The sequence below is a fragment of the Varanus komodoensis genome, unplaced genomic scaffold, assembly GCF_004798865.1.
Source record: "Varanus komodoensis strain SLA01 unplaced genomic scaffold, ASM479886v1 scaffold9, whole genome shotgun sequence".
Lineage (NCBI taxonomy): Eukaryota > Metazoa > Chordata > Lepidosauria > Squamata > Varanidae > Varanus > Varanus komodoensis.
Genome location: NW_025336598.1, coordinates 30,024,320 through 30,036,950, shown reverse-complemented (window position 1 = coordinate 30,036,950; position 12,631 = coordinate 30,024,320). Strand labels below are relative to the sequence as shown.

Below are 12,631 nucleotides of genomic sequence, written 5' to 3'. Positions count from 1 at the left end.
GACATCCACCTAGGAAAGACTGGAAGAATGGGTGGGAAGGAACTGCCATGATCTAAACTCCCATATAATACCCTCAAAGTGGGGCTGGGGCTATCTTAGGCTTGGAGAGGCTGGTACCTCATGTGATGTATGGTGGGGGCAGAAAGTGATGGAAGATGATGGGCAGTGGAGCTGTATGTGCCATGTGGCATGTGCTTCATCCCTCTAAGCCAGTCCACCACCCTCAGGTGCTCACCTACAACCACTTTTTGAAGTGCAGCTCAACTACCATCCTGGTTGGTCAAATTCCTGTGCATGAAATGGAAGGGGGCACCATGTTGTCCTCAGCCTCAGGGCGGCAAAAATGTGTTGGGCCATCCATGCCTTAAAGAATACTATTTAACAGTTCAATCCCAAGTTCCTCTAATGACTCCACTCTTTCTACATTCATGGTATGTCACCCAGAGGCCTCTAACTTACAGAAGTTCAGAGCAGACACGAGGTTGGGATTAAATGGTCAGCACCTCAAGATTAATAGTAGATATGAGGCATTGCCAGCAAGCACAGCCCACATGGGCGGTCATGGCAGAGCTGAGGTGATAGTTGGAATTGCATGGCACCCAGACAGTGGGAAATTGCTGGCCTTATTGCTTGCCTTGCTTTTAGTCAGAAAAAGGTTCAGTTTGTACATGTAATAATTCTCAGGCATATGTGGCTTTCAGCATACATGTAGTGTGAACCAAGTTCTCCCCTTTCTTGCTCACATGTTTGAACTTACACAGCACTGTGAAGTTGGACATGCCGGATTTCCATGCTCAAAGACATGCCCTCAGTAGCCAGAGTACTTAAAACAGCAATCATTGGGCGGCAAAAACTGTCTCTAGCTATGTTTGGATAACAACATTGTGTTTTAATATATGAATCTCTTAGTTTAACTCGAAAAAAAAATTGAGATTGAAAATTGCTGTGAGCCTCCTAATGAAATTTAGAAATGCCTTCGCTGTGGAGATGCTAGTAACTTCTCACCATCATACTCCCTACTGTGGTCAAAGTAAGGAAACAACAATCCAAATATAAGGCCTTGAAGCAAATGAATACTGGACACAAATCAGCTTCATCTACAAGTTTTAAGGAAATGGGTGGAAATTGCACAAAAATGAGGCAATTCTTTGCAGCATATTAAATACAGAAATTCTGAAGTGGGTTTGGTTATACTGTACATTCTTTTCTTTTCTTGTCTTGCTTGTTTCAGTTGTACTTTTTAAAGGTGTAAATACATGGATCAAATCATAATGTATAAGGATTTGTTTTTGTCAAATATATAAATGCTGATGCTTCTGGTCTTCTGAAAAAATGTATACTGTGGTCTATCTAAGAGCTTAATAAAACGTTTTAAATGTTCATTAAATGGCAAATAAAATGCATATTATAACAAGAAAATGCACACATTTGACAATAATAATTTCATTAACTGCTGGTTTCAAAGAAAATGGCTGACCTGGTTGTAAGGTTAATAGAGGAAATCGTGTCTGTTTGCATTTTTACAAGTTGTTTCACAGAATTAAATGAACAACTCTGGAGTGTTCGACTCTTGCACATGTCTTCATTTTTGCCGTGTGTCAAGTTAGGTCAAAACAATTAATTATTTTGAAGGTTTTATTGCAGTAGTGCAGACAAAATAAGACTAAATGAGGGGAGTGCAGCATGTGATACACGTTTCGGGTCAGCTTCGCACGGATGGATGCGAGGACACACAGGCAGCGAGGCTTGTGCTGTTGCTTATTTGGTCATGTTCTTACAACACCAAGCAGTGATGAGGTGCCTTGTCGGTGCCTCTGACATGTGTTAGCCTAAGTGCAATGCAACATGGAACTTGGATCATGTCCTAGATGGAAGGAGGGCAGTACTGTTTCCTTCCTACGTACTTCCACCTTGATTTTACCTTTGTTTCAAGCTGGACCTCATTCCTATTAAGAGTAAACCTCCAGTACCTGCCAATCATGATGTAGACAAAACTGAAAGTTTCAGCATGCCTGTGGGAAATTTGAAATTTGCAGAAGTAGAAAAATATATATTTGGAAAATAGACTCTTTAGGATCATCCCACCCATCCACCCCCCCAAAAAATTGAGGGTGAAGCAGAGAGATAGATGAATATGGGGTACAGCCAGATGAGGGTTGACCATGCTCAGTGATCATGGGATGTTGCCCATGTGTTGAAAAACAGAAATGGCGAACAGAGGAATGCAGAAATGGAATGGGGCAAAGGCATGACCAGCCAGCTAGAACTGGTGCATTTTGGCCACACTGCTACGTTTTGTTGCAGATCCCTGCAATGTGTCTTTCCAATCAATTTTTGTGACTGCTTCTTATAGGAACAGCTGCTGGGATCTTTTTGTGCTCTTTTAAAAAAGATTATCCAACCTTTCTGAAACATTCGATCATGTTTAAGTGTCTGAATACTCCCATGTCTAACATGTTTTAATCAATTTCTATTGATGCCCACTTCCTATTTTTCCAACCAATGGTTCTGAAATTGGATTTTCTTCTATTGAACATCTTTGAGATCCATGGGGTATATTTCTCCATGGGGAAGAAACAACTTACACTTCATATTTATTTAACATGCAGAACAACACTCAGGGCAGCTTAATTAACTAACAAAACATATTATAAAAACCAACAGCAAAGCTGGAGACAGGATCGCATTCAATGAAACACTCTGAAAAATTGTACCCAGGGAAAAAATAGAAAATAATGCTTACACTTACTTCTGGCAGAAGCAATTTTTGCTGTTTGCTTTATGTCAAAATGATGATGACGATGATTTGTTCTTGTTTTTAGCTTCCACTGGAGGTAAGAAGTCTGCAAGTGAACTTTCCGAAAGGACTAACCAGAGCAACAAGGTGCCCCTGGATTTCCAGCAGGTTGTCCCTCTGAAGGAAAGGATGGCTTTGTACCAGGCAGCTGTGTCCAAAGTAGAGATCAGCAACTCCTCTGCTAATGTAAGAGCTCCATGTTGACCGTGAAATTAGTTCTGTTGTGTGCTGGTGGTCTTCATCCTATACATCCACACCATTGATTCAAGCAGTGGTGATCAAACAATAAGATAATTATGGTCCAGCTTACCTTTCATTTTTAAGTTTTGTGTTCACATGGTAAGAAGAAACAATGTTATGCCTGATGCATGTTATGCTTTTTACACAAACTAGGCGTGAACAGGTAGAACCTGGTTCTTCGGTCCACTATCAGCTTACTTTATGCACTTTGGCTCTAATGTTTCCTCTTGGGCAAATTGCTGGGGCATGTAGCTTCTCACCTCCAGGGATTTCTGAATGAGTTGAGAATTTAGATCAGGGTGGGCAAGTTCAAGAGGTCCTGGACCCATTACCATTCCATGCATCCCTTCACGCAGAGGACATGGTCTTTCATAAAAAATATAAACCATTTTTGTCCTGACCATGATGCAAAACAGCAAGGATTAAAGCTAGCTTGTTTGCAAGCTACATTTGACCCTTTTAGGAATCCTCTTCACTGGGGGATGGCAGGGACTGCATGCAGCTTGGAGGATGCATGCCACCCATTCCTACGTAGATCTATTTCAGCTTGGCTTTAGACCTCATAATAGGACAGAGCACTTTGTCTGCTGTGGTGAACAGAGGCCAATGGGAACTAGACAAGTGGATTATGGCTCTGTTGGCTCTGCTGGAACTTTCGGCAGCTCTTGACACCATCAACCATAGTGATCTTCTGAGTGGTCCATCTGAGATGGAACCTGGAGGCATGGTTATATGGTGGCTCCAGTTCTTCTCAGAAGGGGTGCTGAGAAGCTCATGCTCAACCAGGCCTGTGGTGTCCATCAGAGCTCCATCTGATTCCAGTACTGTCTATCATATGCATAAAGCCCTGCGTGACTGGGAGCAAGGCTACCTGAAAGACCACATCATCCTGTTTCAGCCTGCCCGAATCTTAGTATCTTTGGCAGATGCTCTTTTCTCAGCCCTGCTGCACCTGTAACAGAGGCCTTCTTGGCAGGTACTCCCCAACTCTGTGGCTCCCTGCTGAGACAGCTATTCTGGCTGCCTGCATGTTGGCCTATAAGCAGCCAGAAAAAAAATGTTTTTATGCAGGCCAGGCAAGCAAGCTGGTCTGTTGCTGAAGGGACTTTTCATTTATTTTATAGCATTTTATTGCGCTTTTCAGGCATCAATTTTCATGTTCTCTTTTAATTAAGGTTTAGTTTTATTATTATTAACTCTCTTGAGTGTTGCTTTTGGTGGAAAGAAAGGGTATTAATTAATTCATTAATTAATTAACTGTTGAAGCAGAGGTTCTGCTGAGATGGAAGGGATTTTAAGATGGCCACAGACTAACTTCATAGTTCTATTCCTGACTCCCCTCCACCCATGAAGGAATGTAAAGTTTTCCCCAACTATAGTAGAAGCATCTGTTCTGGACTTAGGGGACCCACGACTAGCAATACCTGAAAGGAACTAGGAATGGATTGTGGACTAAATTGGAAGGAGTAAGAAAGGTTTATTGTAGACCCTGCTGAGGGATAGCAAATATGATTAGGAACCAAACCCTTGGGGCTTGCTCTGAAGGTGTAACTAATTCCTGGGTTGCTTGGGAAAATAAATTGCTCTCTGCGCAGATAATAACATGGGTCAGAGGGATCACTGCTGTGCACCCACTTGGGTGACTATTTTCCACTTAGAATTGCTGACTTCCACTCTGTCAGTTAGAACTTCTGCTCTAGACTTAATCTCTGTTTTGCTGTACTTGAGAATTCACACTCAACACACATAAAATAAGTTTAGAATTGTGTTACTTACCCACACTGGGCAAATGGTAAAAGAACGATCATAGGCATGATCAAAATGATGCATTTTGTGGCTCAAGGGGAATCACCTACATTATGTATAGTTAAAAGTTAAATATTTAGAAGTGGAGGACAGTTTTTCACAGGGTGGGTTGTTTTGTACAGTGTGTTACAGTTTAGCCTTTAGACAGTCGCTGGACATGCACTGGGCAATCTGGGGCATGGGGTCTGTGGAGACCTCCCTTGTTACAATCTCCCAGCCAGCCAGCCAGCCAGCTATGATGTGGGGTGGGGTGGGGTGGGAGGAAGCAGGAATGGGCAGAGGCCTCCAAACAGTCAAGGCCACTGTGCCAACCCCTCCATCAGAGCACGAGAACCTAAATGTTCTTAGAGCCTAAATGTTCTTAGACCCTTTTGAGGGCATCAGGCCAAGTGAGAAGACCAAACAAGTGTGATCCGCCCTTCCTGCCATCTAGCCTGAGCACCCTGAGGGTGGAGTCAAGTCCTTTCCAAAAAGGAGGGAAGGAGAAGAAGGTTTCCACTTGTATTCAGCTGTTCATACGGGCAGACGCTACTCCCTCATATTAAAAGGATTGTTACTTTGAGCAGCCTTCCATAGCCTGGTGCACTTCAGAGGAATTTGGACTGCTACTCCCAGGATTCCCATCCAGCAGGGCCATTGCCTGGGAATTCTGGGTATTGAAAGCCAAAAGTGTCTGGAAGGCACAAGATTGTAGAAGGCTTATTTAGAGCTCACTAAAGGCCGTGCTTCAAAGGGTTCATCTAGGTCCACTGGAGGTGGGGTGGGGAAACCTGCTTCCAGCAACATTGCCAGCATGCCGATGACACCCAGTTCTGTTTCCCGGTGGATCTGAATCAAGAGGGGCGCTGCATGTTCTGAACCTAGATGCAAACTTGTCTTGAATGAGGACTAGTAAACTGAGAATCCTGGTAAGACAGACACCCTGGGAGCAGGTGGTTCCCAGGTCAGGGAACTGGTCTGTTGGTCGGATCAGGATGGGGATGCACTCCCTTTGAAGGAGCAGGTAAATCAGCTGGGGATGCTCCTGGATCCATCTTTGTGCCTGGAGGCCAAAGTGTCATAAGTGGCCCAACTTGAGTTGGGCTGCCAAACACTCCCATTCCTGGGTAGGGACAGCCTTGCCAAAATGATCCGTGCCCTAGTAATCTCATGCTAAGTCTGTACTCTGCAGGGTACTGCAATGTACTTGATGTGGGGCTGCCCTTGAGCTTGGTTTGGAAGCTGCAGCGAGTGCTGATTGCAGCAGCGGGTCGCTCTCTGCGACACTCAGCCCTGTTCACTGCACACCTTTGCTAAAGGAACTGTCCTGGCTACTTGTTGGCTACGGAGCCACATTCAAGGGTATGGTGAACCTTGACCAAGCCCTGACCACCTGGGATGAGGATCCTGAACAGACCATGTCCTGCTACCACAGATATACCAGTAATTCCATGACCAGCAGAATGTCGCCTCACCATGTCTCAAAGGCAGACCCTCAGTGGCGGTGCCCACACCTCAGAACCCCCCATCTCATGCAGTTTGGGGGGCAGTAGTTATGGAGACAGAATTATTCTCAGTCTAATAAATAAGTGTAATAGATAAGATGCTGCCCCAGCTGGATGCTGTGCAGTGGGTGCTTTCATACAGTTTTATAATCTTCTTGTTTTTGATGGTGTTTTTAAAAATACATTTCTTGTTTTACTTGAAAATGCTTTTAATAGTATTTAATATTGCATTTAAATGTGACTTTAATATTGTAAGTGAACTTGTCAAAGATTTTTACTCTTTACCAGCATAAATAAAAATATTAATAAATAGGGAATATGGAATACAACATTAAAAACCTGTTATTTTTCCCATGGACTTTTGCAACTGCCTTCTGTGGGGTCAAATATGTCAAATTAAACACTATGCTTATAGACATTTCTGGGGTGGAACGAAAACTTGCCCCCTAGCCTTGAGAATGGGTGGCTTAGCCTCCCACAACAACCCAGTGGAGACGCAGCGGTTCGAGACAAGGCTGTCTTTGCACCATCATGTTGCCTTCATTGGTGGACTCTCCGGGTTGTCCAAGCACCACTGTCTTCCACTCCAGGGCTTTCCTACTGCTTCTTCCTTGCCATGAAAAGACAGTTAAGGAAGAGAAGATGGAAGAGCTGTACAGCGTAGTTGAACTGACAGTGCAGGGACCGTCCATCTGGAAGCACCCATCTTGCAGTGTTCCTCCCTATTCTGGCTGCCTAGCAACACATAGCCAGCTTCTCCACATATACCTATCCATTTTTCTAGTTCTTACATTACAACTTAAGTTGGATGACATTTCACAGACAAAAAAATTGTTCTGCGTAATAGAGAACAGACTTTTCAAAAAATACTTATAAAAGTAAATACAAAAGCTTTAATAAAGTAACCTAGGGAAATTGCAAAGAATAACCTAATTGTAGCTAATAGCTGGCAATGTTAAAGATCGTGAATGATTCAAATTACATATTAGCATATAAAAACCATGTAGGGTCTTTAAAAAGAGAGGACATGTTAGATAATAATGTGTTTTGTTTTAAACTGCTGGGCTTTAGAAAGGTCCCTGCTATTTCCATTTCTTTTCTCCCTGCTGCTCTAGGCAGTTGCACAAAACCTGTTAGAACTGTCTTAGTCAACAGAGAAATGAGGTCTCTTTACAACTTTGTCTCTTGACAAATGAGTTAAAGTAATAGAAAATCTTCAGGTTTTTGTATGAGCTGCAGATTTTTAATCATAATCATAATACTTGTATGTGTGTTTTAGATATAGATAAAATGCGAATGTCTCCCTTGACGACTTGCTCATTTTAACAAATTTGACTGTAGTAGAGCTACAGCTGTCTTCTGCTGTAAGAAACACAACAGGAATTTCATATGATCATTAGAGTATTTAGTCATTTATAATGAAGATGGATGCTCCAATCAATCCAGAAAAATCTAAGTGAAGCAGAAGGCTTGATGTCTGCTGTCGCGAATGGCTGCCCCTTCAGGATTATGGGACATAATCCACAGAGATGCCCCAGGGCTGGAGGTGGCCATGGTTTTTCCACATGGCACCATGTTGTATACCTACCCCAGCTGCTGTGTATGTAGAAATGAATATCTAACTGCGCTCTCAGTTAGGGCCAAACTACATATGACATGGAGTTCTAGATAACTCCCCTGATATTTAAAAATGCCTGTGTTTCCAACAAATTTGGGAAGAGGCATTTTTGAGCAAAGGGGCTGCTTGAACCTTTCCCCTTTGGCCATTCTCCCACTTAAAGCCCCATGCCCTAGACACTTTTTCCCCTAAAGTGAAATAACTACAGGTCCTTATATGTTTTCTTTGGGAAGAAAAGCAACAACTTAGGGAAAGCAATTTTCGTAGGAAAAAAATGAGAATGAGAGAAAATGAGCATTCCTCTCCCTGCCTGCCTTACCTCTCCTCACTGCAGCATCCACATTTACTTTACTTTTTTTTTTAAAGAAAACCATCAGCAGAAATGGACTTGAATTGGGTTTAAGCTACCTAGTTTTTCTCAGGATTGCAGTCATCATTCTTATAATGATTTCCCCCAACATTTTTTAAACAAAAACATGCAAATATGAGTGAAAGAGGAACAGTAGGGGAAGGGCTGCTTAATCCTTCTCTCACAGGCCATTTTTTCTTTCAAAATATTTCCCTTTATGGACATAAATACCTTTTAACCCAGGCTTTTAAACAGTGTTGTTCTTAAATAAAAGAAAAGGCACAGATAGTACTCAGGCCTAAGCAGAGCACAGAAAAGTACTTTCTTCCCTGCATTTATAAAATAAATAAATGATGTGCATCTCCATCTTTTACTACATCAGCCTGAGAAATGTCAATGTACTTAAACTCACCCAGCATGGTTAAGGAACCATGATCCATATGGCTGTCAACAAGGGTAGAAAGCCATGAAGGGCATGTCCCTGTGCCTAAGTTTGAAAAAACAAATGGAAATTCAACAGCAAAAGTTTCCTCTGGTTTTTAGATCCCCAAGGTATGATTTTGCTCCTACAAACTGATTTCAGTATTAAATATAATTAAGGTTGCATATTAAAATGGGAGTATAGGCATGTTTTGGTATACTGAAGGAAGTGTAACAGTTTTTATTTGTTAAAATATATGTTAACACTCACTCTTTGCAAGGAAGGCCATTGTTCTGGCTGAACATATTTAATACTGAAATCAGTTTGTTGGTTCAACTAAAGTAACTGCACATTATTGTGATGGTCCTATTTAATAGCACCAGAAGAATGTCTGCAATAAGTCTTTCCTTAAAGCTTTCCATTAGAAAGGATCTTGAAAAAGTGCTAGAGAATACAGAGCCATTTAAAATGTGGCTCATTTTACTAATTGTCCTTTAGCTAGTAAGATATTAGGGTTCATTATTCATTAGGTATTATACATGGAGGCATAACGTATGGTCAGTTCTTTCGTCCAATGGTTCTGACTCTTTAAACCAGACTCTTGGACTGGCAGATATCTAGCATCACCTTGAAAAAGCTTTTACTAGTTCTTCAAATTATATGTATATATATCATCATCACCATCAATATTATCTATATCCATGACAGTCCTGTTTAGAACAGCTGAGCAGGGATACCATATATAGGACATTTTGGATTGCTTTCATTCATAGGCTCGCCTTAAGTTGGAGATGACCTGGCAACATATAACAACGGCAGCATTATACTTCACATTTTTAGAAGGTTTTATTATTGATTCTCCAAATCTACACTGATTGAGTAATTCAGGGAATGTCCACAGAACTTGGCAAGGTAATGGCAAGCAGTCTAGTGCTTGCCAGGCCTATGTTAGATGGTGGTCTCTGGTATGCAATGCAATGTGCAGCGAGGGTGAAAAGGCCAGCAAAAGAAGAGCTTGCTTGGTGGAGTCTTGGGTACTACTGGCTGTTCACATTTGTGCATCTGCAAGGCAATGGGAGTCCCCTCAGCAGAATGTCATATTCTGCCCCAAACCTCCCCAAACCAGTTTACACTTTTGTTATTGCCTGTATCTGAAGAAAGGATGTCCTTGCTTAAGCAGGCCAAAGTCATGTCAGTGCTGCATTTCCCACAATGCACTGTCTGCACCGTCCTTTTAGTTTTTGCTTGATCATGAGTGTGTGAAATTGCCATCATCAGCCATCCCATCCATAGCCATTGCTTCTTATTGTTTGCTGATACCTAAGGCATACTGATATTCAACAATGACAATCAACTGGACAGGGAAGCAGTGATCGTATCTTGGTTACTGCCTCACTCGCCTTGGGAGTTTTCTGAGATTCCTATTTGGGAATCTTCAGTGCATGTGCCCCCTCTAATTCTCACTTGAGTGCTGGGGTATATATTTTCATATCGATAGCAGTTTGACATATTTTCACATGCAAAATTAACTTTATGAAGGAAAGCAGATTCAAAAACTGAAGAATAGGTTTTTTTGATGGACTTAGATGGACAAGCTGATTTTTAGTTAGGATCAGCTGGTACCTTTTTTTTTTTACCATTTTCTAATTTGTGTGCTAATTCTAAATTGCCAACTTGGCTGAACAGTAATATATCCAATTGAAACGTTATTATTATTACATTACATTTCTATAGCACCTGTAGCCAAAGCTTTCTAGGTGGTTCACAATATTAAGTCACCTTTCCAGATTTCAGTCAGGCCTGACCCTGCTTAGCTTTCAAGATTAGGCAGGATCAGGCAATTCAGGCTTATCCTGCTGTATTTACAGCTTGAGAGTGACCTGTGTTATTAGAGGTATTGATTGAGGCTTTACAGCTACATCAGCCTACTATTACATGTATCTATCATCAGTGAGTAAATAGGATGCACAGGGCCTCAGCCAAAAATGGAATAATCCCCTGCAGCACCCCATCTTGCCCAGTCAATGGCATATTTCATCATTATTTTGTTTTACCTAAGTCCATCAATGGAGCTTAGATTAACGCATAGTCTAATTCAGCAAGAATTGATGCTTTGAGTATATCACATGCCACAACATCTCTTTGAGAGGGGTTTATTTAAATAGGCCAATGGCTGGAGATGTAATGCTACTAATGTTTCTCCCCTTATTAGGTTTTGGCAATACCCAGTGGCAGCTTCCATTTGGGAGGAGGTAGTAATTTGGATAAATCTTGCAAAGGAAATTTCTCTAATATTAAGGGATACACATGTCTTTTTGAATTACCTACTCATCTCTTGGGATCTACACAAGATCAGTGCAGGTTTTATGCCCTTTTGACAGCTAAAAGAGTAATATTATAGCACCTGCAATAATACAATGGGTGGAAGATTTCATAAAATGTTCAGTTTTTGAATGGGTGGCCTCTAGGTGTAATCTAGGAATATATAAATATGTGGATATTTCGGGTCCCTTTGCTGAAGTATATGCATATTTTAAAATAATGGTAGTATGCTCTGTTCAATTGTAATATATAGGGATATATAAAATATATGTAACTACTGCTATGGATCTTTAAATTTTTATTCAGAATGGTAATGTTTTCTTTTATTTTTCCCTTTTCTTCTCTAATGGAGCATTTTGTTTGTTTTTTGTATTACACAATAAAAACAAAAAATAATTTTAGCTACTATAGATCATGCAACAATAATAGCAATTGCATTTAGTGATGTTTTACATTTTGTGTTGCATTTGTTGTTGGAATAAGATTCTACTAACTTGTTTTGATGTTTGCTTGAGGAAGATTTTCTGATTGAAAATAGAGTATTTAATGGAAACTTGTAATCTTTTTTTCAAATGGAAGAACTATATCAAGAATTCTAGTCACCTATGCATTAAATTAACTGCATATTGAATATTCAGTTCCATTTAAGGACTGCATGCTTGATCAAACCTAACGGTGAAATCAGTGCTTGTTTTCTTGAACAGGATGTCTGAAAGGACAGTGGTTCTTTGCCAGTGGCCTTTTATATAAGTAACATTCAACAGAGAACTTAAAGAGTGTCAGCCTAAATTGCCCACTACAAATCACTGGAAATTCACTGGCTTGTGCTAGGCATGCATGAAATGGCCACTTGCTAATATAACCAACCATTCACATTTACTCTGCCAAAACATAGATCTTCAAACATAACTTCATGTCTTTTGCATCCTTTGGAAAAGAGTGCTGTTTTGTTAGGACATGCCTAGTTGCTCCTCAGATATATGTACTAGCTGCCCCAAATGACTTGGACATTTCAAGGAAATTACCTTCCCCACTGACTTGCTAGTTCCTGTAGCACTTTTAGAAATATGTCAGATCCTGACAGCTTTGGCTAGTTTGCACCATAGTCGTAGAGGAAATGAGAAACCCAAGTGTGAAATTAGGGTACAACACATCGATTGCTTCCCCACAACAGTTCTCCGATTAATAGGCAATCTTAGAAAGCCTGCATTGTGACCTGATGGTAAGATGGCAGGAACGACCAATGAGGCAGGCAAGGTGTGGTGACCAGGAAAAGGAAGGAGGAACAAATCTGTCAATTCTCATTTTAATGTGAATTTACCCAGTTTCACGCTTCTGAACTCCATCTGAACTAACCTTTTATTGTAGGACAGTTACCCCAATTAGAGACATGTCAGAGAAATCTGCATCAGACTCAGTTGAGTTTGGATTCCTCAGTTGGCCAGCTTTTCCAAAGTTGTGCACATCCTGCAGATCTCCAGACTGTTTCCTTACTTTCCATAATTTTATGCAAATTTAGTAATGCAAAAATATTGAAAATAGAAAATTGTTGACCAAAATTGTGCTTTTCCCCCCTAGGCCAAATGTGCAAATA

General features: G+C 41.0%; 1 protein-coding gene across 1 annotated transcript in view; it reads left to right on the top strand.

The window, feature by feature from the left end:
* Positions 1 to 12,631, top strand: part of XIRP2 (xin actin binding repeat containing 2) — an 82,983-nt gene that overhangs the window by 21,661 nt on the left and 48,691 nt on the right. Inside the window, exon 2 of the mRNA XM_044418218.1 lies at positions 2,823 to 2,983. Within this exon, the coding sequence (XP_044274153.1) occupies positions 2,927 to 2,983 (57 nt within the window). The 5' untranslated portion in view covers positions 2,823 to 2,926. The remainder of the gene's footprint in view (positions 1 to 2,822; positions 2,984 to 12,631) is intronic.